At 49.5% G+C, this 24,261-nt stretch overlaps 1 protein-coding gene across 10 annotated transcripts in view; it reads right to left on the minus strand.

The window, feature by feature from the left end:
• Window positions 1-24,261, minus strand: part of MSI2 (musashi RNA binding protein 2) — a 210,045-nt gene that overhangs the window by 115,793 nt on the left and 69,991 nt on the right. For all 10 annotated transcript variants that reach the window (XM_066202004.1, XM_066201999.1, XM_066202000.1 and 7 more), the window contains exon 6: window positions 21,563-21,655. In XM_066202004.1, the coding sequence (XP_066058101.1) occupies window positions 21,563-21,655 (93 nt within the window). The remainder of the gene's footprint in view (window positions 1-21,562; window positions 21,656-24,261) is intronic.

Genomic DNA, 24,261 nt, shown 5'->3' on the forward strand with positions numbered 1-24,261 from the left:
GTTAATATTCAGTCCTGCTCACATCCAAACACTTCATGATCTCCAACGCTTTGCTACAGTGAAGGCAGTGACACTTCAGCCAGATTCCACAGGTGGGAAACCAAGACGGAGACTAAGCGACTTTACTCCCAAAGTAAAACCTGTGACAGTGTTGAGACTTGAATCCAGATATTTTTTCTAACTGCCAGGCACTTCCAAGCTCTCAGCTGGCCCTTGGGACCATTCCTCTTACCATCTGCACAAGTGAGGACAAACAAGCAAGTACCTTTTTTGCTTTGAGGCCATGTAACAATGATGCATCACTCCCCAAAGAATGCTTCCCAACCTTGAAATGACCAAAAAGCTCCTCACCAGCTGCCTCACATACTTGTTCTTGCCTCCAGTTTGTTCTGCAAAAAAAAGCTGCATTCAAAAGACTTTTTTTTTTTTTTTTTCCAAATGCACTTGGAGACGACAGCTTAACTGTCAAAGGGATCAAGAGCAAAAGCTCCTGTACCTCCATTAAACTGTAACTGCTCAACAATTCTGGCAATCTGCTCTGAGGGCTCCCGACAAGGGGCACACATAAAACACTCAATCCCATATGCTTTTAAATCACCCAGAAGCAGCATGCTTCTGTGACACTGCTCCTCCTCCTCCACTAACCAGATTTAAGTGGTAATTCCATAGGAAGGGTGATTATCACTAAAGTTTTAATGAGTTGCCATCTGCACCCTGCACTTCATAAAGGGAGAGCGTTCCACTACCGCGCTGTCCAGGAACGTAAAATGCGGCAACAAAGCATTACAAGGTGATCTAAAAGTAATACTTCCCTTCCTTCAAAATTAATGGCTTGAACTTGGCAACGGGAAGGAAAGGAGGACCGCATGTGGAGTCCTGAGAAACCGTGAGAAGGCTTTATTTAGCATCACTGAGACTCATGGCTCTTGTTCAGCTGACACTGGACTTCAAAACACAATTATTAAGCATTAAGAAGCACGATAAATCTCGTATGCCATCGGAGATGGAAACTGTGTACTGAGTTATCAAAATATGCACAGCAAACTGGCTACAGAAAATGCAATAATCCCACGGGTAAGAGCCTCGCTGGGGTTTATGGCCAACCAAAGCTGACCCTTTTGTCCCTTTAAAGTTCACTAAGTCGTACGTCTCCCGGCCTGGCATGTTTGCTCCTGAAGTATCTGAGCTGCTGCAGCTGTCTCAAAGGATTTAGAGAACCAGGAGCCAACAAGGAATTTTTCATTAACAATGTGGAGAGCAGAAATCAATGGTCCCCTGTGGCCATGTCATTTCAATGGGGAAGGGGAGGAGATGGAGGGAGAAGAAATTCTGACAATCCAGGGACTGCAGGCAGGCTGCCAAGCCATGGCACACTGGCTTCCCCTGCCCATTTCAGCTCACAAATGATGTGCGGAGGAATTCTTCCCAATCAATTCCCTACCTGGAATGGAGCACCACCACAAGAGCTTTGTGTGTTTATCCGTAGGTTCATGCAACCACACTGTAACAGGAGGCCCCAGTAAGAAGAGGAGCAGTGGTGACGTGCTCTTTCCAGGAGAGCTGGGCAGAACTCGGTGTAGAAGGATCCCAGGATGCTTTAAACCACCTTGAGTGCATCCCACAGCTGAATCCCTGGAGCTGGAAATCACCTGGACAGTCCCAAGGGCACGTCCATCTGAACAGTGCCAGGTCCCCCCCGGGCACAAGCGAGGGGCAGCAGAGTCAGGGCAGAGGAGTAGCCAAAGGCGAATCTCTTCACAGCCCAACCAACACAAAACTGTCAATTACTGTTAGTAATTCCTGCTTTCAAGGAAAAAGGAAAAGCAGATTACAGGGCTGTTTCCACTTCTGCACCAGGAGAAAGAGAAGGAAGAGAAGGGAGCACTAAGCTTGGAGAAGGGCTTAAAACTCATCCAAGTGAGCAAGAGTCAATCCTCTCTTAGGATTACATAAAACCTGTTGAGTGTTAATATATGCTGCCTCCATTCTCCAAACAGTTTATGAACACTGTAATTTTCCCCACTAAAACACTGTCTAACAGCACCAATCCCCCCTTCTAATTATAGACGTCTCTTTATGCATGATAATCTTTATACAATTAAGCCCACTTAAAAGAATAAATGATTAAATAAAAAACTGTTTAAAGAACACATAAGGTTGTGATAAAAAAAAATGACAAAAGCACAAGAGATTGAAAACTAAAGCAGAAATTCCACCCTTAAGTGCATACGACTGAGGGCAAGAGCAGCTTCGGCTTTCGAGTCTGAACTGGAAGCCCAAAGTCGAAACATTAAAATAGAATCGGTCTTCCATTAAAAGAAAACCAAGCCCAAAAAGAACCCACAACTGCCCTTACAGGCATTGTTTATAGAGAGACATTAATCTCCCTCAATATGCTCCCTGGAATAAAATCAGCTGGTTTCATTTCAAGTACAAGAAACTCCCTCACAAACTCTTACTAAATTTCATGTCTAGTTCAGGCAAAGGGGCCTTGAGGTACAAATATATTGAGGAAGAGTCAGGATTTGCCAAAGGCTGGAGCAGTACCACTCTGACATCCCAGTCCCAGAACAGCCACAGGAACCTTCTAAAACCACTGCTATTCCCAGAGGTGCTGGCTTTTCTGGCCAACAGTGCCATCCATCACAGCTTATCTATTCTGCTGATTATTTCCACTGCAGAAACACCAGTTACAGGGTCAGGCCTGAACATGCAAGGGGCTGTACAAGTGAAAACCAAAAATATCTGTGACCTGATAGGTCACAGAATTAAACTGAATATAGACATGCAGATAACGAACAGTAAAGTCCTCAGTGCTGGACAGACAATCTCAAAGGAAACAGTCCCTAGACACACTTCCTTCCCTTTTTTTCTTCTTCAAATGTATATTAAAAAATCGTAACTTTGTCCTGGGGCCCCATATAATTAAGATTCAATTTGATTAAGTTTTAACTAGGAGCAGGTATTTTCTGAGCAGGGGTTTGTAAGGGAAGCGGTGGCACCCACCCACGAGCTGGGCATTCCACAGCACAGGCAGGAAGGGAAAAGGCTCCCCGACAGCCTGGGGGTCCGTGCGCCGTGTGCCAGCCCCAGGGCAGGCAGGAGGGTCCCCTCTGCCCACCACTGCGTGTGTGTGTGTATAAATATCTGCGTGTGTCTCTGAGATGTGGCTGCAGACAGGCTGGAGCACTCGGGGGGGCAGAGGGCTGCCAAGGCTATAAATAGACGGGTCTATTTTTAAGTTGACCATCGCTTAGCGCAGCTGAACTTCCTCCCCTCCTGCTCCCTCTGTCATTGCTCTGGTTCACGTCCTTGCCCAGCTGCGCACGCAGCGCCAGGCTCCAGCCAGAGCCCAGCAGGCAGCCAACAGCTCCCAGGGAACTGCCTGGGTGCTGGGGCTGCTCTCCTCTGCCATCTCCTGCCGTGCCACCAGCCTCCCACTGAAGACCAGCCAAAGGGCAGCTCGGGGCAGCGCTGGGGCAGCAGGGAGGCTGCGACGAACTCCACAATTCTCTGTTAACGTTGTCACTGCCCGGCCGCACAGCCCCTGACAGAAGACAAGTTCAGGTTTGTGTTTTGGTACAACTACTCAGAAGAGGGATTCCCCCCCCCCTGCTCCATATTGTAGCGAACATTATATAAAACTTGAAAGGAATTCAACTCCAGCTTTTATTTACCACTGTGCATATGGGCCAATGGCTGTGGCAGGCGACCAAGTTTGCCGTCAGGCTGGCCAAGTTTGCTTTCACTGCTGCAGCACTGCTGTGTGCCTCGCTGGGGATGGCAGCAGTGGGGTGAGGGCCGTGCTGCTCTGCCTGTCCAGCTGGAGGGCACCTCAGGAGGCCCTGGCACCCACGGGGAGCCCTGCAAAGCACGGCGCAGCATCGCTCACACGGTGTCCCCCGGGAGGTGACAGTGTCACCCACGTCCCGCAGCGTGAGAAACCGTTCAAGATCCTTCTCCAACAACACCCAGGGCTGGCACTTGGCTGAGGGGTCTGGGATTTCTCTTGGGACGCCTGGACGCTTGTTAAGGATGAATGTGACATCGACAGCTTAGCCAGGCCAGTCCTGGGCACCTCTTCACAGGAGCTTGATCTCCTGGGACCACTGAAACTGCAACAGAGGCCAGAAGCACCAGGGAGGGGCTGTACAGAACCTGCACAGCCCATGCTCTGCAGAGCCAACCCCCTTGGAAATGGCAGCAGAAGAGCACTGCCAGCCCTTTGGGCTTCGTATGGAAGGGGCACAATTTTAAGTGCAACAGACCCGAGGAGCGGCAGGATCCTGTGTCACAAGGAGACTCAGACTGCTCCGTTTCCAATTAAATCCCTCTGTTCTGCGAGCAGGACTGCGCCTCAGCAGGTAACTGGAGCCTCCCAAAGAGCTCTGGCACCACCCAGGCACCCCACAGCCCAGCACCGAGATGCTCTGAAGCAAACAAATGCTCAGACACCACGCGCCATTCCAGACATTCACAGCCCAACTACGAGACGCCTTTTCCAGCAGCTCCCTCAAAAAAAAAGAGGGGGGAGCATCCACATTCCTCGCTGATGGAGCCGATCCCACAGCTCCGTGGCAGCTCCAGCACTTCAGACTTCACACACCAATAAATGACCTGTCCCACCTTGCACGACACAGTGTTCCCCCTCTTCCCAAGGCTCCCATGTTTCTTGGCCCGGGCAGGTTTAGAAAAAACCCCAGAACACCCCAACCCAAAGAAAACCAACACTGATGACCTATCGGTTGTGTTTTTAAGCCAAGTTGTTTGCTAAATTGTTATGACCTTCCTCCTCCCCTCTCTCCCCTCCCAGTCATGAGCAATAGGAATTAAATTGATTCAGTCTATCAGTGTTCTGCATCTAAGTGATTAAATTCAGCCACTAGAAAAATCTGTTTTGTGCTGCACCCGAGGAGAAGCAGCGCTGCCGTTGGACCCAGCCCGGCCGCGGGAGGAAAGCACAGAAGGTAGAACAGACTTGGTCATCGTGCTGGTATCGTTGGCATAATCTCTTTTTCTCCCCCTTTTTAAGCTGGATCAGTTATTAGATGTGCCACTGCAAGTGGCCCGGCAGGGCAGCCCTGGGCAGCAGCAGCAGCAGCACGGGCACAGCCACGCCGTGACCTGCGCTGTCCGCGATCGCCGCGTTATCCATTCCCCGGCGGCTGCCGGAGGACAGGAGCACGCCAGCCTCGCCGACGTCCCGGCCTGCTCCCCATCCCACACAAACACCCTTCTGGTCCTAATCTATCCAGCCTGACGACCAGGCAGCATTCCTGGGAGACAGATGCCATGCTCCCGGGGCTAGTTCCGGCCCTCACAACCAGCTGACCATCTATTTTAAGCTGCTCAGCTGGGATTTTACTTTGGGACAACCGAGCTGAGAGGAGCAGTCTTCCTCCTTCCCTTTCTTCCACACGGCAATTAGAGGAATTAAAGAGGCTGGAGGATCTCACACATCTGCGCAGCCCCTTGTTGGGAGGCTGCGAGGACGCGGGGAAGGAGGAGCTGGGGAGGCAGGGTTGCCATCTGCATCTGCTGAGCGATCCCAGAGCGGAGCAGAGGGAATCCAGCCCCAGGCCCCTGCCGGCCCTGCCACGAGGATCCTGTGGCTGCCCACGAGCGCAGGGGCGTTCCGGCCGCTCTCTGCACTGCAGAGCACCCGGCCCTCTGTGTTCCAGGGATTCAGAGAGAGAACAAACGCGCACGCAGAGAGGGAGCGCGCTGAAACGACTGCCTGTTCAACCCGCATCCTCCACGAGTCCCTGGCTTCCTGCATCTGTGGGATTTCTGGCACGGCCAGTGCTCTGACCTCACCTGACCTCCCCAACTGCATCAAAGGGCCTCGTCTAAATAGGTCACTCCTGGCAGAGGGAGTAAAGTTCAGAGGAAGCTAAGAGACTTACCGGCTGCCTTAATCATCACACCCCCCTCCACCCACCTCTGCTGGGAGAAAAGAGAAAAAAGAGGAAAAAGAAGGAAAAAAAAAAAAAAAAAAGGAAAAAAATTACATCCACGGTGGCAGAGACTGCTATGGAAAAGAAAATTGGGATCTACGTACTGTGGTAGCTGAATTTTAAGCAGCACCAAGTCTGAGAACACATCTGGAAACACACATGCAAATTCTTCACAGCTAAAAATAAACGTCTCTGCTGCGTATTACTCTCCAGAGTGAAAGTGCTAATATTAATTGAAGGGTTTTGTTTCATTTGGTTTATTTTATTTTTATTCAAGATCAGAGCCGATAAATCATTTCTTTAAAATCACACAGATTAAATTATCCAAAGAATTTAAAGCATTATACACTTAAATTAATATTACTTATCGCAAACTACCAATTTGCCCCAGGCAAACCACATTACCGACAGTTTCCCTTTGTTTTTGTAGTCGATATCCTTCACTTTGGAATTGCGTCCTTCACGTCACCTCTGCGGAACACCACAGCCTCCTTCCCGTGTGTTTTCCAGGTTTAGGACTAACAAATATCAAACGAGCCACGCTCACAGGCTGGAGCTCTTCGGCAGCGGGCTCAACGCTGATTTACATCAGCAGAAGCTGTTGCCCTGTTTTCCCCAGCAGCTCCTCGGAGGAAAGCTTACAAACTTAATTCCCTCTTTACATTTGCTTATTCAAGTTCCAGCTGCATCTCCCCCTAACGTCCCATTAGGGCTTTCCTTTTAATTACTTTTTCATGTCATCTGCGCGTTCCTTGCAAGGTCCTCTTTCGAGGAACTTGGCTCTCTCCCTGGCCCCTTTCACGGAGGATATTTTCCTTCCTCCAGTCTCCCACAAGCCTCTACCCAGCCCCTGAGCCTCCCCATTCCACATCCAGCCCGCGCCAGCCCTCGGCTCTGCTCGGTTCCCACCTGCCCGAGGTGACACCAAGCAGGGGACACAGCGCTGGGTGTGGAGGCTTCAGCCTCCAGCACCACACACCTGGCTGAGGGACAATTCCACAGGGCACAGACTGTCCCTGGGACTGCCATAAACCACCAAGGGGAATGAAAACAAGCTCCTTAATTGCAGGCAGGTGTGCAAACCTGTTCCCTCTGCCAGCGCCAAACGCTCCCTGGAAACACCTTTAAAGAACAGCAAAGCCTTGGGGAGATTATGTAAGAGAGGCAATGGCCATTCATGTGCCACATGGCAGCCAGGTCATTCCCCGGGGAAAACCCACACTCCTCCTCAGGGCCTACTTTCATTTATACATTATACAGGCTGAAATATTTCTCCAAAGCTGTGCTCATCTTTCCTGCAGTGCAATAGCCAGAAAGACATCTTTCTTCTCTGCTCTGCTTAAAGATCATCTCCACTACCAAGATGAAAAACTGGAATTAATGTCAAGATCCACAGGAGAAACGAGTTTGCTCGCATGGTACAAGCCATCAGAAAAGTAAATTCACCCACAGATGGATGGCTGATAAACAACTACAAATTCAGGCCAATATCCTTCAAGTTTAACTACACATCACTGCAGAAGACAAGACAGATCAGCTTTTTGGATAGCACTTGGAATATGTAAAGTGCTATATAAGTAGTATTATTATCACCAGGCTGCTAAGGAAGTCTACTAGATTTACCATCTGGGAAAAATAACTGATTTAAAACAGTCTTCGTGAGAAAGTCCCAGGAGCAGTTAAGTTTTTCCAAGTACCCTCCCCATCAGTCACAGACGATGCCCCTTTTCTCATTTCACCTTAGTTCCCAGGAGCTGGGGAGGATTAAGGAGCCAAACTTGCAGCACTGAAGAGGACCCGGTTGGTACAGATCCTCCTCCTGCCCACCTGGCTCAGGGCACTGTGCCAGGAGGATCCAGCAGCAGTGGAGGCACATCTCCCCGTACAAACCACGGCGAGCATCACACCCCACCGCTCCCTCCTCCGTCTGATGTTCGGTTTAAACTGCAAGATTTGTTCTGCATTAATATTTCAGCAGCACTCTGAGCAAGGGAAGGGATTCCTGCCCGGGCTGTGGCACACACAACTGCACCTGGAGGCTGCACACGCTGATGGGGCTGTGGCTGCCAGCACCAACACTCCCACCTGCCTGGGAGGCCACAGGAGCCAGGGAATGGCACATGGAAGAGCACAGTCAGACCCTTCGCTCAGCTGAGACAGAACCTTGGGATGGTTTGGGCTGGAAAGAACCTTGAGCATCCTGTTCCACTCCCTGCCATGGGCAGGGACACTGCCTACCAAGCCTGTCCAACCTGGCCTGGGACACTGCCAGGGATGCAGGGGCAGCCACAGCGGCTCTGGGCACCCTGTGCCAGGGCCTCCCCCATGCTCACAGGGAAGAATTTCTTCCTCAAGATGCCTCTCCCAGCCCACACTGTTCAAAACCAGGTGTCCAACTCACAGCTTGTGTAGATAAGCACAGCTACACCTGGACCACATTCACTCCCACGCTTGGTGTGCAAACCAACTCCAGTGACCTCTAATTCTTTTACCTTTTGAGCCCTTCCCTGATCCCCGAAGGCCAAGGCAAAACTGCACCAGGCAGCAGCATTTTCACCCAGCATCACCACCATGGCAGGGCTGAATGGCCCCCAGTGCTCGAGCTGCCCTGGCCTGTTTGCACAGCCCTAGCCCAGTTTGATTTGCACAGTGTAAACAGAGGTCAGAAGTGAGCCTCCAGTCCCAAAAGATGCATTATCTCAGCCTGCACCTTCTGTGCCTTTTACAGAGGAAGTTTTTAGGTCAAGGAATAGTATATAAACCTCTCCACTCAAACAGCAAAGAAATGAAAAACACGACCTGCAAGTCAACTAAGCACAAAACTTACTTCCCACCAGGAGCCCGTATCCTAATTATTGATGAACACAGTGCAGTTCTGGCATTACAGAGGTTTCCAGTTACCCCTCCCAGCCCTCTGAGGGTGGGAACAACCAACGTTTAGTGCTTATTTACTTCAGAAACATGACTGCAAACTGCTAAAGATGCATCTGCTGATGCCAGCAAGGCATTTAAGCCTGGCTGGCACAAAGAGCCCGCAGCTTCCAGGCCACTCTCAGGGAGGCAGAGCACGAAGGTGGGAAATGGTTTTGGCCCTTCATTTGCTTTTGCCATCCCGGGTGTTGAATCTCTGCAGCTCTTCTTTTTGACAGGATGGGCAGTTCTCTTTTTCGATTGTTTTCTGAAAGTACAGGAGGGAGAGGCAGAGAGTTTCTAACCATCCAAAAATGGTAGAATTTGTGTTACACTTAAACAAACCTCTGGCTCCAGCTGCCTGGAACTCAGAACCAGGATCTGCTCTGTATAATCGGACAATGTCTGATTTTTGTTCCTTCTCTTTTGTTTTCCTTTTCAGAGGTTTATTTTTGAAAGAGGACTGTGTAGCAGGGCCTCTTCCATTTCAGGGAAAGTAAACAGAACCCTTTGCAGGGAGGAGCAGGGCTGAAGGAACAAAGCCAGCTAGACTAAACTGTATGAAGGTGAATTTATTTGTCATCATTTGGTCTCGCAGCAGCACTGTGACTTTGATCAAGGTCGCTGCAAGGTGCTGCACGCAGCCAGCTCAGCCCCCTCGGAACAGCCTGCAGTTACAGCAGCAAGAGGAAAGCCACACTATTAGTCCCAGATTTTGGACAGAGACCTGAATAAGACCAAAATAACACAGCAAATCAGTGCCACGTCTGCAGAGCTGAACTCCTAAACCCAGCAGAGGCATAACTCCATCCCTCCCTTTATCCCTGAGCTCATCTGAGGCCACGCCAGCTGAAAACATCATCTCCCCCAGGACCAATCTCCCTGAGCTCAGCTAAAGCTGCAGCAGTGCCCAGCCCTGAAGGAGCCTTTCCAGGGCTGGAAGCAACCAGGTCACCACACACAGCCCATCAAGGCACCTTTGGCCCTAAGATCCAAGCGCAAAGAAACCACAGGTTCAAAGGATTTGGTGGGATCTCTCCAGGACTTATTTGGCTTTCTCATTTGGGATAGCTGCGTGCTGCCTCCAAGACCAAGGGTTCTGCAAGAGTTCATGTGCTGTACCAAGACTGATCCCCCGGTGCAGACATGCTCTTAAACAGAAGAAATAGCAGGGGCAACTCTTAAAACCAGAATTGGGAAAACTGAGGGAAATCTTCTCAGTGAGAGAAGTGGATCCTGCCAGAGCTGGGCTTGCCCAGAGCGTTCAGGAATAGGAAATTAAAGGGGCAGCAGAGAGGCCAACCACTTCTTCAGCCCAGTGGGGATAAAAGGCAAGCATGAGAAACACTGAAGTTCCTGCTTATTAGGAAATACTTGGCAAAACCTGTGAAGCCTGAAGGGGGTGTTCAAGAGAAGTATATTTGGTGTTATGGGAAAGTTAATGAGATGCTGTAACCAGATCATATACAGAAAACTAGGTGAGGCCCCTGTGGGCTATTATATATTGCAGGAAACTTTATGGACACTATAATGCATTATTTTTAATGATTCCCTTGCCTGCTTCAGACCCTGGACACCGGGAAGAGTTTGCCCAGCTTCCTGGTGGTGTTTTAGCAATGACACCTTGCTTGTTGCTCCATTTCTGGGTTACTTTAATGAGAAATAATTAGGTTACTTTCTGAGATTCCACAAAGCCCAGGCACAATGAACCAACACGGAGAAAGTGGCTGCTGTGTTGCAGTCTCTTCACGCCCTCCGCCTTCCCGAGGGTTACCTCTCCTGCTTAACCATTTATCTACAAATATGCCCACAAAACCACTGGCACTTGTGCAAGTTCAAGTTTGCACTGTCATCAACCCTCTCCGGGGAGAGGCAGGCCTCGGAAATAACCAGCTGCAACATCACAACGATTGCCCCTGCAGGAGATGTATATAATGAAAATTGAAAGCTGCAGGATGAACTTCTTACATACTTGTCCTTTTGGTTTATTCATCAGAAATAATTATCTGGGCTCGCATTCACAGGAGCACATACTTTATGATGTACATCAAAATTTAATGGATTTTTAATAATACTGTAACTACAGCAGAAGCAGAAAAAAAGACAGCCATTAAACCATATGTGCTGTGTTGGTGGGTAAGTGGTGTTGAGCAAACACCAACAACATGGAACCGCAGTTTAGCATCAACAACGGGAACAAGGAACTGCTACTTCCAGCATCTGAAAATAGGAGCGAGCTCTGATCCTGTGAGTGCAGCTCAAAGGCTGCTCAGGAATAGAAACAAACAAGCAAACCCAGTTTCTGAGTCTCAGGACCCTGCAGGTGGTACCCTTGGCTTCTGACAAGCACCCCAACACCCCAAAACTCCCTTTCTCCACCTCCGCAACGAGAGAAGAAACACGAGTACACCCCATGACGGCAGCAGGGGAACGTGCTTGTGCCAATTAAAGTACTCCCAGGATTTCACAAATCTATTGATGTTATTCCATAAGCATCAGCAGAAATTGTTGCTCCAGCAGGAGAGACTGACACTCTAAACACTCTCCTCAGCAGCCAGGCTGAGCTAACGAGTCGGTGTGAAGCATCACCATGTCACCAGTACTTGGACTGGCATCTATTTATAGCCCAAGAAATTATATACGTGGTGTCCCCACCAACAGTGACACATCTTCATTCAGGCATGAGTCACCTATTCACAAGCACGTTTCCAAAAATAAATCCTATTTACCAGAATTAAATTCCACACGTTTGGGGAGAAATTGTCTCCTCAAAAAAAAAAAACAAAAAACCCAGGCATGTTAGAAAAGCAAACAAGAGCAAACAGGCTCTGGAGCCCTCAGCCTGCAGGTCCCCACGTTCCGTAGGATCACGCTGAGGCTGGAAATGTTTAAGATCCAACAATGAAGACGGTCGTGAGTTGTCATTACAAAGCCCTGCCAAGGTCACCAGAGCGCTGCCGTCCAAACAGAATATCCAGAATATTCTTGGCGCCTCACGCTCTGCAGAAACAGTGAGTATATTGCAGTTATTAGAGAGAACAGACAGAGCGAGCGCCAAGTAATCCCAGAAAATGTAGTGTTAAATAGAGGGTTCAAACCACAAAGCTGTTGATGGGGAATGTTAAAAACGTCAGCGTGGCTGAAAGACATTTGCCAGCGGTGGGAGTCAAGTAGCGAGCTACTGTTCAGCAGATGCAACACAAATCGTGAGGGTACGTGGGTAATGGGACCAACAGTACAGTTGTTGATACAAATTATATCCAGAAAGCAGAGAAATAAATGGCTAAATAAATAAATAATGCAAAAATGGAACAAGTTCAAACTTCTTTTATAGTAATAGTCTCCAGTTGAGCATAATCACCAAAGCTATAGTGATAAGATTGCCAAAACTAGACAAACATCTGTGAGATGAATTCATCTCAGAGGGGAAGCCAACAGCTTGTTATCATTAAAGAGGCAATGCTCTCTCTGCGTTTGAACTGCAGGCGCCTTGTTACTGCGTTCGCCGAGGCAATTGCACCAGATGTTGGCAGCTTTCTTCAGATGGATGACAAGCACCTGCTGCTGGGGAAATTAAATGCTCCTCGGCCTCCTCTCCTTCAGGGGAGGGTGGGCCGGCAGGGGAAGGGGGGAGTGGTGCCGGCTGACCCTCTGAAATAAACCTATTTATGCAAAGTGACAGTAAGTGCTGGTTTGCCAAGCAGTGAAACAGAGTGGAAATTCATTGGATCTCTTCCACTGCCCCCGGTGAAATCTGCTCCCACCCTCCCAGTCCTGACAATTAACATGGCACGGATCTGAACTCGCTAAACCACTCAGCAGAGTGAGAGATTCAACACAGGCACCTTCATCTGCAGAGCCAGGGCTCACAGGGTGACTGTCCTGCAAACGGGGCACAGCCGGGGGGGTCGGGGCAGCCCCTGTCCCAAAAACAGGGTTGGGGCAGCCCCTGTCCCCAAAAACAGGGTCTGGGCACCCCCTGTCCCAAAAACAGGGTCTGGGCACCTCCTGTCCCAAAACAGGGTCTGGGCACAGCCCCTGATCCCAACAAACAGCCAGCAGGAGCTGACAGCCCTCACTTCAGGTAACACACCCCAGCACACCCTGCCAGGCCAGCAGCAGAATAAAGGGATGCTCCAAGTGGAGTCCTGCCCGCGATCCTGTTTGCTGGAAGTTAAGATCAGTCTCCAGGAGCACGGGGGCAGATGTGCCCCCTTTCCCCAGCACATATATTGCAAGTGCCTCACCTGGAGCAGCAGCAGCAAACGGAACAAGGGCTAAATGGTTAAATAAAATGCCTTTTTAAACTGTTTTTTAACAGGGAACACAGAGCAGCTCCTTCGCTGACAGAGTTACGAGTGCTTTCCTCTTTCTGGGAAAGAAAAACTACAAGGTGTTAACTCCCCTTATACCTGCAATCATTTCTTTATGACGTATCCAATACTCCTCCAAACTTCCACGGTGGTGACACCTCAGCACAGAGGCTCCTTCTGTGCCACACGGAACCACTCCAACAGCACCGTGAGGACACTCCGTGTTCATTCCTGCTCACCCCAAAGCCCGCGGGGGTCCCGAACACCTGTCTGATCTAAACTGGCCACATGCATTTTGGGTACCCTTCAGATTAAGAGGCAGTTAATCCTCACTCCGCTTAGATTATCTTAATTGGCTCTTCATCTGAGCTACTTTGCCCTTGTCCCCGTTCCCGCAGTTATATTTATACAGACATATACTGTACCCTTCTCTCCCTCCCTGGGCTGGCGGGTATCACCAGGAATGGTAATTATTGATAGGATGATGTGATTTGTGCTTGGCCACCACTCCCTTTCTACCCAAACATGTGCAGGCACTTTTAATTCCCCCCAGAGAATAATATATTAAGTGTTCCTAACAGAGAGAGACATGTGTATCATGGACACCAAATGAATTTCACATTCCACCCCTGCAGAATTAACTTCAGTTTAATTAAACTGGTCTCACTTCAATTTTCCACGTGTGAGCAAAACTCAGATATTTCCCCTCTAGGAGTGATCAATATGGCCATTCATCTCCAGGTGGAAAAAGCATTATTACACCTGCTCCCAGTAACGTGTGCTCTTCCCCACATTTGGAACAATTCCCGGCAAGCTCCTCCTGGGCGCTTTTCTTTGCGGCCCAGACTTGGAGCTGCATTTCAACCACGCTCACGTCTCCCACCCCATCAGTGCTGGCGTGCCCGTCACGGGGGATGATGGCACTGATCAAATGCTGACTCTCCAAGCAATTATGTTTTAACCAGCTCACCGGGGCCACGAGCCTCCCCAAACCTGCGAGTTTCAATCACTGCTGCTGGTTTTTCATTAGAGAACCAGTGCTAAAACGGGTTTTCCCAAAGCTGAGCTTGGGGCCCCTCAGCTGCAGCTCCTCCAAGAGCAGCAGTGCCCTGGAGGGATGGCAGGAGCAGCACCCACACCTATAAATAACTCCTGGAGCGCCCGGGAGGCTGCGCTTCCACACAAGTGCCAAAGTGGAATCTGATGCAATTTCACAGCAGATATTGAAAATGTCCATCAGGTATTTTACCTGGTTCCCAGGGCTGGGGATTAACACCACCACTTCTGCTCTCAGCCCAGCCAGACCCATGGGCCCAAACGGGGCTCAGAGATGCCACCAAGCACTGCAGACCCAAATCTCCTCTTTCCAGGGAAGTTGTACAACCCCACTCACTGGGGCTGAATCCAAGAACGCTCCAGGGATAACGTAAAGATGTTACCAAACAGGATTAACTCAATTTGTTAGGGATTTTTACGTAGCCTATTGCATTTGTAAGAAATAAAAGCAGGGGTGAAAACCAAAATTTACTTCTCTGGGGTCTCAGAAAGGATATAGGTAATTTCCAGGGGTTTGGCTCCGTTGTAAAACTGACACAAAGACACACACAAAAAAATTCACACGCATGTCGAAGGAGGAAACCTGAGGATTTTGATGTAACTTTTCTCTCCCCAAACACAGCCCCGGAGTAATGATTGATTTCACTCATCTCCCACAGGCTGCACTGCTACAGCACAAAGGCTCCTCAGCACCTCATCAACCAGAGGAGAAAAGGAAATAAAACTGTACTTCAAACTTCTGCTGGGCTCCGATACCGCCTTCGTGCCCACAAATCCCGCCTTAACATTTCCTCTTTTCATAAAACCCAGGTAGAAACCAACATCTAATTTATAACAAAACCACTTCCACAAAGCATGTGGCTTATTACAGACCACCTAAAAACTGACTTCCTGTGTACAGCTTCTCACTGGCAGGATGAACACAGTGGCTGCTTTTCAAGCAACGATCAAGTTTCTCAGTTTGTTTAAAAAAAAAAAAATAATAAATCAGGCATGTGTGGGAGGGAGAAGAAATAATAAAAAGTGCTTTAGGCCATGAGGGACCCTTATATCCCAGATCCCTCGTCACATGCCAAAGCTAAAATTTAAAGGAACATTCATTATCCTTTGGCACATTCTGGACATAACGTGGAAATGTGGAAGCAGGGGAATTTTAGAGCACGAGCACAGGGCAGAGGCAGCGGTGTGGAGGAGGTGGATGCTGCTCCTGAAACAGAACAGCCCCCAAAAACTCTGCTTTCCCTGTCCCAAACTCATCGGGAGCTGCAAACAATGACGTGTTTGTTTATTGCTGGTTCTGTTTTAGGGAGATGAGGCGACCCAAATTAAGCAGCTTCCGCCAAGGTGCACGCAGATAACTTAGAAACAAGAACGGGACGAGCTCTGAGCTTGGCGTTACCCTGGAAGGGAACGCTGAGGGCAGCAGTGGGTAAAAAAAAATCCATCACGTTCTCTGCTTTACTGCACATTACAAATGTTTTGGGAACTCTGGCTATTAGAGACTACAACGTAAATAAGAGTCCAGACTTGTCCCTTCATTTCATAAAACATAACCAATTCCCATGTACTGAACAGGGAAATACAGCGCTGAGAAACGTGAAAGGCTGGTAACCTGTCAAACTGAAAAATGACTTTTCTGCAAAGCAAATGCTTTAAGGACAGCCCATCCATGTCTCCTATTGACCGTTAAATCTACATATCAATGTCCAACTGAGGTGACAATACAATTCAAACTCTCTGCCAAGGCTAAATGAACTGAGCTTTCAATTTCATACAAGCAGAATTCCTTGCACCTCCTGACTCTGGCCTTAGCCCCAGCTCCATGCAGACTTCCAAATCCCCCCAAAATGAACCCATGGTGAGAAAACCACCTTTTCTCATGCTAACAACTTTATTGTAAAAACATCTTCAGAGGCCATACTCGAGGTCTCGGGGAAAAGTAAACCGCTGGAGTGCTTAATACCACAGCAGTGCATTAACTCATTCCCACCCAGACAGCCTGGCCAAACAAGGAGGAGTTTTCTCTCCCGTTTTTCCTGATTTATATTTTCACAGCTGTCAGGGAGGAGAGCAGAGGGAGCGACTGATGTAAACCACCCGATCAGGCTGAAATCCTCCGTGCGGATCCCACCTCCTTCCCTCCTGACGCACTTACACGGAGAAAGCACGGGCACTTCGTTACAAAGGTTATTCTTTCAAAAAAGGTTAAACTGGTTGTTTATTTGCACCAGGGTCCATGTTATATGCAGGGCATGGGCCAACCAAAGGAGGAAATTCTCATTTTTGCTGTTCACAGCTTCCAGCCTCAGCTCCTCGTGAGGCAGCACCACGGGGCTGTGGAGGTGGTGCTGGAGCCAGCACAGGTGTGAGAAGGCGCCTGCTCTCTCTTACCTGACATCAGACACCAGGTCAGGCTACGGAAGGAACACATGAGAGAACTACATGTTTTCAAAGTCTCAACAGTTACACAGAATAAAAAACCAACTCAGAACCCAGATATTACTATTATTATTATTCCACTGGTCTGTTCTGCGTCTCACAGGAAATAACAAGTGACTGTACGAAACATTTCAAACCCACAGAGGTAATTCAGAAATCCTGTCTTGTCTCAAAATTTCCAACTCTTAAAAGCCATTCCTGAGGAAACAACATATTCCAAGTGAAGCTGGAACATGCCTAGGATAGGTCTGAGGGACCTCGTAGCAAGCCAGAACAGAAAACAAAATGAAAGCATGCTGGTCTGGTCCAATTCCATCTGGAAATTTAAAACAAAAAACAAGTGCCAGAGCGCCCCCTTCCCTGAAAGTCACTTTAGGATTACTGTGAAAGGGCAATGGAAGAGCCAACGCTCTCAGACTGAAAATAAAACATCTGGGGCCACCACCACCGGCACTGCCTGCTCCTCCAGCAGTCTGAAACAGCAATATGGAAAAGTATTGTCTGTTCAAAACACTACTTCACACATCTCCTCCAGACATCAGCACTCTGGTTCAAAAAACAAAGGATAAATTTAAATTTGTGTTCTCTCCTAGAGCAGAAAACATGGGTTTTCTACAGGAACAGTCCTACACGTGCTGATCTAACAGCTCAGGACAACTGGAACACACCTTCAGCAGAACCCCGTTCCCGCCCTGCTGGAAGGACACAGCGGCCTTTTCATTCCAAGGACTGTTCCCACCAGGACTCATTACGGTGAGGAGGTTTTTGCTGGGAATTCTGCGGCCATGACTGGGCCCGAACCCGTTACCTGGAGCCCGTGATCCGATCAATTAACGGCCGCACGCAATCACGAGATCCCGGAGCTCATCGGGGCTCCGCCTGCCTCAGCCCCACCAAGGGGAACCAGCAGCTGGGGCAGCCAAAGGGTTAAAATCCCGTGTCAAACAGCAAGTCCTGGCTCTGGACCAGAAGGGACATGGGAACCAGGGCAGCGGAGTTATAAAGGCCTCATTGTAGCAGCCCACTGGATTGGAAATGACTTGTAGGCCTAATGAAACAAAACTTTGGCAGTAAAACAGAATGAAAGGAATGAGACAATAAAAGAGAGGAACAAAGGGAGCAGAGTTGTTTCAGCTTAGGAAAATAAGCTCACTTTGTTGTTGGGAAAAGCCAAAGCCGATTAGGATAAACCAATGACTAGGCATAAGTCTTCCAAACTAATTACACAGTTGGCCATGTGAAGTGTAATTGCAAGGTGCAGGCGAAGGCCTGGGCTGCTCCCACAGGAGCTGCTCTGCGCAGGGAGCAGCACCTGGAACACCTGGAGCCCTCCCTGGGAACACCTGGAGCCCTCCCCGCCCTCGGGGCCACTGCTGCAGCCTCGGGTGCAGGACCTGCAGGTCCTCACAAGTGCAGCTCAGCAGCGCTCAGAGCTTTCCTCTGCTGCTCACAGGACTCCAGGCAAGGCTTGAGGAGCCTGTTGTGGTTTTCTCCTTTTTTGAATGCTGCCTGATGCCTTCGATGCTCCAACACGCCCCAGTCTCAGAGCTCCACACTTCCTACCCCTCCAGAGAGCCAGGAAAGAGGCAGATGTGCAGCCCCAGCACGGCAGTACCACGGCCTCCCCGGAGGGCAGGAATGCCAGCCCCTCTGCATCCCCCTGGATCTCCTCAGCTCGAACACTTCTCATCTGAATTCTTTTAAAGCCTGGCCTCAGCAGCTTTTCGCAGCCAGCACGAGGCTGATGCTCAGAGCCCAGACGGGTCAACACGGGCAGCGAATTTATTTTGTTTGTAAGAATGTCTGAAACATCTCTGACTGAAATAGGAGAGGATCCCACAAACAACTGCATTAGACTGTCAGGATCAGGAGTAACACTGTGGCTTTTTTCCCTTCCTCTTCTGATGGCCAATGTTTATGGCTTAGTTTGGTATTTTCCCAGCTTAGCCCCTTCATGTCCTCCAAGGATTCTGCTCCCTGAAAGGACTGGAAGGAGAATCCTTCCCCTCCTCATCCCCCAGACCCCACTCAGCCTTTCTGGGGAGCCCTACAACTGCAGGTGCACAGGACCAGCCTCAGCAGCCCTAGGCAGTCACAAGGCTGCTCCTTCCTCTGCTCTGTGCTCGCTCTGTGTTGGCTTTTGGCTTCGCTCAGGCCATTCTTCCCCCTTTTCCTCCACAACTTCAGGCAGCTAAGGATGCCCACCTTCCCAGAAGGGAATCTGGGGCTCCTGGGCTTTCTCAGAAAGAAAAAACATTCACTATGAGAAATTTCACAAGCTAAGTTTCAGGAATTATCATTACCACCCACTTTGGTGCTGTATCATCAGGCATCTTCACTGGTGGGTTTACTTTTCCTTTTCTTGGAGACAAAGGTTCTGGCATTGACTTTTCCAAAAGCTGCAGTTTCAAATTCAACACTTCACCTCTTTCCTGCCAACTCCAGTGACACGAGCGAGCCCGCCTGGCCCCAAAGCTGGTGGCTGCTGTCCCCACATCCTGCGCTCTGAGAGCTGCCTCCAGTCCCCAAAAAAACCTCCCCGGCCGCAAAGCTCCTCTCCACAGCGAGTACCAACAGGATTGCAGGAATCGCAGAGGTCTGTAAGCAATTTTTTCCATGCCGATAAATAAGCTCAGAATTTCAAAGAGCAAATCACCTGAGATGCTCTTATCAAACATGGGTGGCTCCTCACACATTAATTATGTAATGCAATTTGCTTTATTTTAAGCAAGCTCTAAGCAAAGGCAGAGCTGGCCGATCGATGCGGATCACTGTTTGCACGGAGATGGAAATGTGTGCCGAGGACAGGCCCTGCCTCAGAGGGCTGGATCTCAGCAAGGAAGTCCTGGAGGGGCAGGGAAAGGGGAATGCAGAAGGATTGACTCCTGCAAGGTCCTGCAGCACCAGTCCTATACCTGAACACGGTATCCCACTGTCCACAGCATGTTAACAAGCCTTCTAACTTAGCTGACCCTGCACCAAGGGTCAATAACCACCTCCTGACAACCAGAGCCTCAGAACACCCCAAAACCAAACTGTGCCAGCTGATAAAGAACAGTGCTGTGGGGAGAACCCAAACACCTGCACCAAGGCGGGGTCAGCACACAGCCAAGCAGCCTCTGCTGCAGAAACACCACCAACTTCACCAAACTCTTCTCAAGCTGGAAGAGGGGACTGTGGAACAGGACACCTGCAGTGACAGGGACCAAGCCCTGCAAGCCTGACTCCGCAGGAGCTCAGCTCTAGTGTCTGGACATGCAGCCTCAGTGGGACAACCCCAGCTGTGCTGACCACGGGAATGGGCTCCCATCTTAATCCCAACTCGTGCAATTTTCAGCTTCTTATATTTTTTAGACTGCAAAATTAAAACATTTGGGGGAAAAAAAAAAAACAAAAAAACCCAAAAAAACCCCAACAACAACAAACCCACTTGATTTTTTCCAAAGTACTGCCTTTGGGAAGGCAAACCTCTGCTAAGCTGTCTCAAGAATGGCAGAGCATGAAAGCAGAACCAAAGCGTCCCGAATCCCCAGTCACTCCCCAGACACAGCCTGGCTGCTGCATTCTCAGGGACTGTAAAATTGCAAGCATGAAACTACCAGATGGTGAAATTAAAAAGACTATATTAAGACAACATCCAGACAATATGCAAAGCACTTATATTGAAACTATTATTAACTTGAAAAATACAGGTTAGTGGAGTTCTGCAATTAGAAGTAACTACAGAAAAAACATCCAAAAGCTCATGTAATCCTTTAATAAAAGGCTCAGCAGGCTGTAAACATCCTGCCGGAATCGAAGATTATTATTGAAAATAAAATGACTGGTTTGCAAAACAACTATCAATTCAGCACAGGAACCATTTATAAACTTGCCTCCTCAGCCCTCAACAAAATCCTGCCTGGCTCAGGCTTTTCAGGGCAGATAAAAGAAACATAAACTAACTCCAAGGACCGGGAGCTGCTTTGCTCTGGGATACCCTGCTGCGTCCTCACGCAATCTCGCATCTAAAACATCAATTGCCGCACTCTAAAGGACAGGAATGGAGCTGTGAGGCTGGAATCCATGGAGCTGGAGTCCCGTGGACAGTGGGGCTGGCACAAGGTGGTACCACGAACTGCTCTCAGAGCAGGCAGCTCCGTGACCTCGTCACCCGGGGCACTCCTGAACGAGTGTCCAGAAGCCGTGGGGATCCAGGGAGCTCCAGGGAAGTCAGTGTCACTGAGCCCCTGAGAGCCTGAGCAGTGGGGTTTGAGCTGTGACATCACAGCAAAGACTACTCTGGCAAGGTTCAGATCTCCTTCTCTGCATGAACTTGTTTGCCTTGGGGCTTTGGTGAGGGCTTTTTGCTGTGGGGTTGGGTTTTTTTGTTGTGCTGTTTTGTTTTTTACCCCAAAGATGCCAGCGTTCTACACATACTTGCAGAAGGATTTTCTAGTAAGCAATTAAGTGGATATTCTAGTGACTTCCACATTACTCTTGCTTTTCACGTGGTTCCTCCAGGCATTTTCACAAATTAATGAGCTCTCCAATACGTCTATCTGCCCTTTTTGCCACTGGAATCGGGGCTAACAGAAGGCTGATTTTATGGAGAAGACAACTGTGTAATCATTCAGCTAAGGGTCAGACTCTTCCTGAACAGACACAGATTCACCTCCCAGTGATGCTTTTTTTCTTTACTGGAAGTAAACAGTGTTGGCAATGTTGTACTTCACACAAGCAACAAACAGAAAAGAAATCCCTTAGGCCTCAAGAAATGACATGGAAAAGCAAAAACTTGGCCCTCCTTTGAGCTCAGTCCTCAATGCACTTTTGTTTTTCAGAACACACTTAAAAAAGAAAGGGAAGAAAGAACAACTATGTAGTGCTCACTTGGGCAGAACTTACCTTGCCAAACTGTTCAAAGTATTGCTTCACATCTTCCACTACTGTATTAGCTGATAATCCACCTACAAATATTTTCTTTGTTCTTGTGACCATCTGTAAGAAATTACAAGACAAGCATATGGTTTAACCAGATTATTTCAAACAACATGTGGAAAAAAGAAATATTTTTCAGATCCCATCCCTAACCCAGATAATGAGAATACTTCTTTACAAAAAGCAATTTCAATTCGATTTGATTAGATGCTTCTTTCTCTGTCTTGTTTTGTTTTTGTTTGAGAGATGGCTGAGTAAAGGCTCTCAATAACAACTCTAGCCCCCGGATATTTTTTTTTAATAAATGATTTTTATTGTGCTTCTCAATGCAAATATAAGTGAAAAAGCAGTCCAAGCACTGTATCTTCATAGCTACTGTCTCAAAACAGAGGCGCCTTTGCCCCTCCTTTCCCTACAGACAGGCTGAACGCTCTTTGGCAGGCGAAAGGCAATTACATCAAATCGAAGTGATGTGTTATTAAGTTTCCACGGGTCAGTTTAAAAGGAACTTGCACAGTTACTTTTAAAATAATCAAATGATGAAAGACAGCCAGAGCTGCCGAGGCAGCATCCTGGAGCTACCACAGCCCGTGCTCAGGGAATCACCATGGCCAGGGCTGGATCAGCCCCTCCAGGAGCCCATCGCCGCTCCCGGAGGCCAGCGGAGCACCCAGCTCCTCCTGCTGCCCCAGCTGTGCCCGAGTTTGGCCCCACAAGGATCCCCTGGAGAGAAGGCAGCACAGCAGAACCCATCATCCTTGACCTGCAGGATCAGCCCAGGGACACAAACCCCACGGTGCCTTCGGCGGGCTGATCCCAAACCTCCTGGTCCCCGTGGGCCACCACGACCCAAGGCAGATCCAGGACACTCTCCACGGGGCTGGGGAGGGCTCAGAGCAGCCCGCGGCCCTGCAGCTGGACGCAGCTCAGCAGCAGCCAACCCACCACGGAGAGATGTCTGAGTCAACAGTGCCCAGGTCAGGAAACCAACAAACACCTCTGCAACAACCCCGGGCGCTGAAAGGAGCCTTCTCTGGAAACTGGGGGCAGCCGCCACCTTCCAGAGACTGAAGGGAAAAGCGCCCCCAGCTCCAGAGCCAGGACCTGCCTGCTTCAACACGGCCCGGCAGAGGCACAGCGAGCGAGCCTGCTGCCTGCAGGTTTGATCGCTTCCTTGTTTTTCCACCAAAGCCTCCGAGGATGCCTTTTATGAGGCTGCTGGGGTCATGGGGAGAGCCCAGAGCTGCTCCACACCGAGGGTCGCCCCGTCACAGCACGCCCACGGGCAAAGCCTCCGCGGGGCTGAGGCACTGGACGCATTGGGGCAGCCCCAAATCCTCCCGGCACAGAACAAATTCACCATCACTCCTGTCCCCACAGCCGTGCACACCGGCCAGGGCAGCTATTCCCCTCAATCAGCTCCAGGCACACCTTACACAGCCTCACTTTTTCTCTTCAGAGTTGGTTTTTTAAGTTGGGAAGAAAAAGAGAGGAGGGGAAAAAAAAAAAAAGTGTAAAAATTCAATTATTTTTTCCTGGCTGCAATCTAGGGCCCCGAAATTGAAGCCCAAGCATATATTTTTCTGTAGAAAATTGTCATTTACAAATAAAGAATTGGCTAAAGCCGACTTGTAACTAAAGGATTCTGCAGGGCTGTCAAGAGCCCTCTGCCTGCCAGCATCTGATTTAAGATCAGGCCAAGCTTCTGTTGTCATACAAAAGAGGGAGGAAAGCAATTATTCTAAAGCAGTATTTCAAATTATTATCATTTTTATATTTGACCAAGAAAGAAAGAAAAAGCAAGGTACCGCTTTTAGAAGCAAGATTGAAGGTTACAGGGGAAAAAAAAAAAGAGACCACTTTGTTTCAAAAGCTTCAGTCAAAGAAAATATTGGTAATGACAAGCAAATTCACAACATTTTAATGCCGAGAGATGTGTTGCGAGCTGGGAAATGGTTTCAGAAATCAGCTCTTTGGTACCAAAGCGAAGCACAAAATTAAGTCTGCTTTTCCAATCCACGTTTCCCTGAGGAGACGGTTCAATCGCTTCGGTACCACACTCCCCCGGCAGCAGAAGAGAGAAGGCACAGCCCGAGCCGGCCCTGCGGCGCCTCAGCAGCGGATCTGCTGCCTCCCCTCCACCTGTGGCACCGCGGCCTCACCTGGCCAAGGCCAGCAGCCCGGCAGCCGGGGGATGCGGCCGCGGGGCGCGAGGGGCACGGGCAGCAGGAGCAGCCCGTCCCCCTCACCACAGAGCCACGAAGGTCACCACGCCCAGCTGGGGCTCAGCCCCTGCCCAGGAGCTGCCATCACCCCTTTCCTTCCCCATCACCCTGCCAGGTGAGCTGCTCCCCACACCTGCCCGCGCTGGCGTGCCCTCACCACTCTGCGGCCCTTGGATGGCGCGTGGGCCTGGGACCAGCTGGAAACAGCCTCTGACTCTGCTCCAGCCTGCACATCCCTGCCCAGCAGTCAAAGAGATGAGACAGGGCACGGCTTCCCCAGGGAGAAGTGCAGAGCACGTGGCTCTGGGAGCAGAGCAGGGCACGGGACACACGGCCCCGACACTCGGGGCACGCTCGGCCAGTCTGGAGCTCCCCCAGCCAAAGCCGCCGAGGATCTTCACCTTTTCCTGGGAGCAAATTCAGAATCTGCCTTCTGGAGGT

This window comes from Chamaea fasciata, unplaced genomic scaffold (genome assembly GCF_029207755.1).
Source record: "Chamaea fasciata isolate MVZ Bird 193981 ecotype frontalis unplaced genomic scaffold, bChaFas1.0.hap1 SCAF_21, whole genome shotgun sequence".
Classification (NCBI taxonomy): domain Eukaryota; kingdom Metazoa; phylum Chordata; class Aves; order Passeriformes; family Sylviidae; genus Chamaea; species Chamaea fasciata.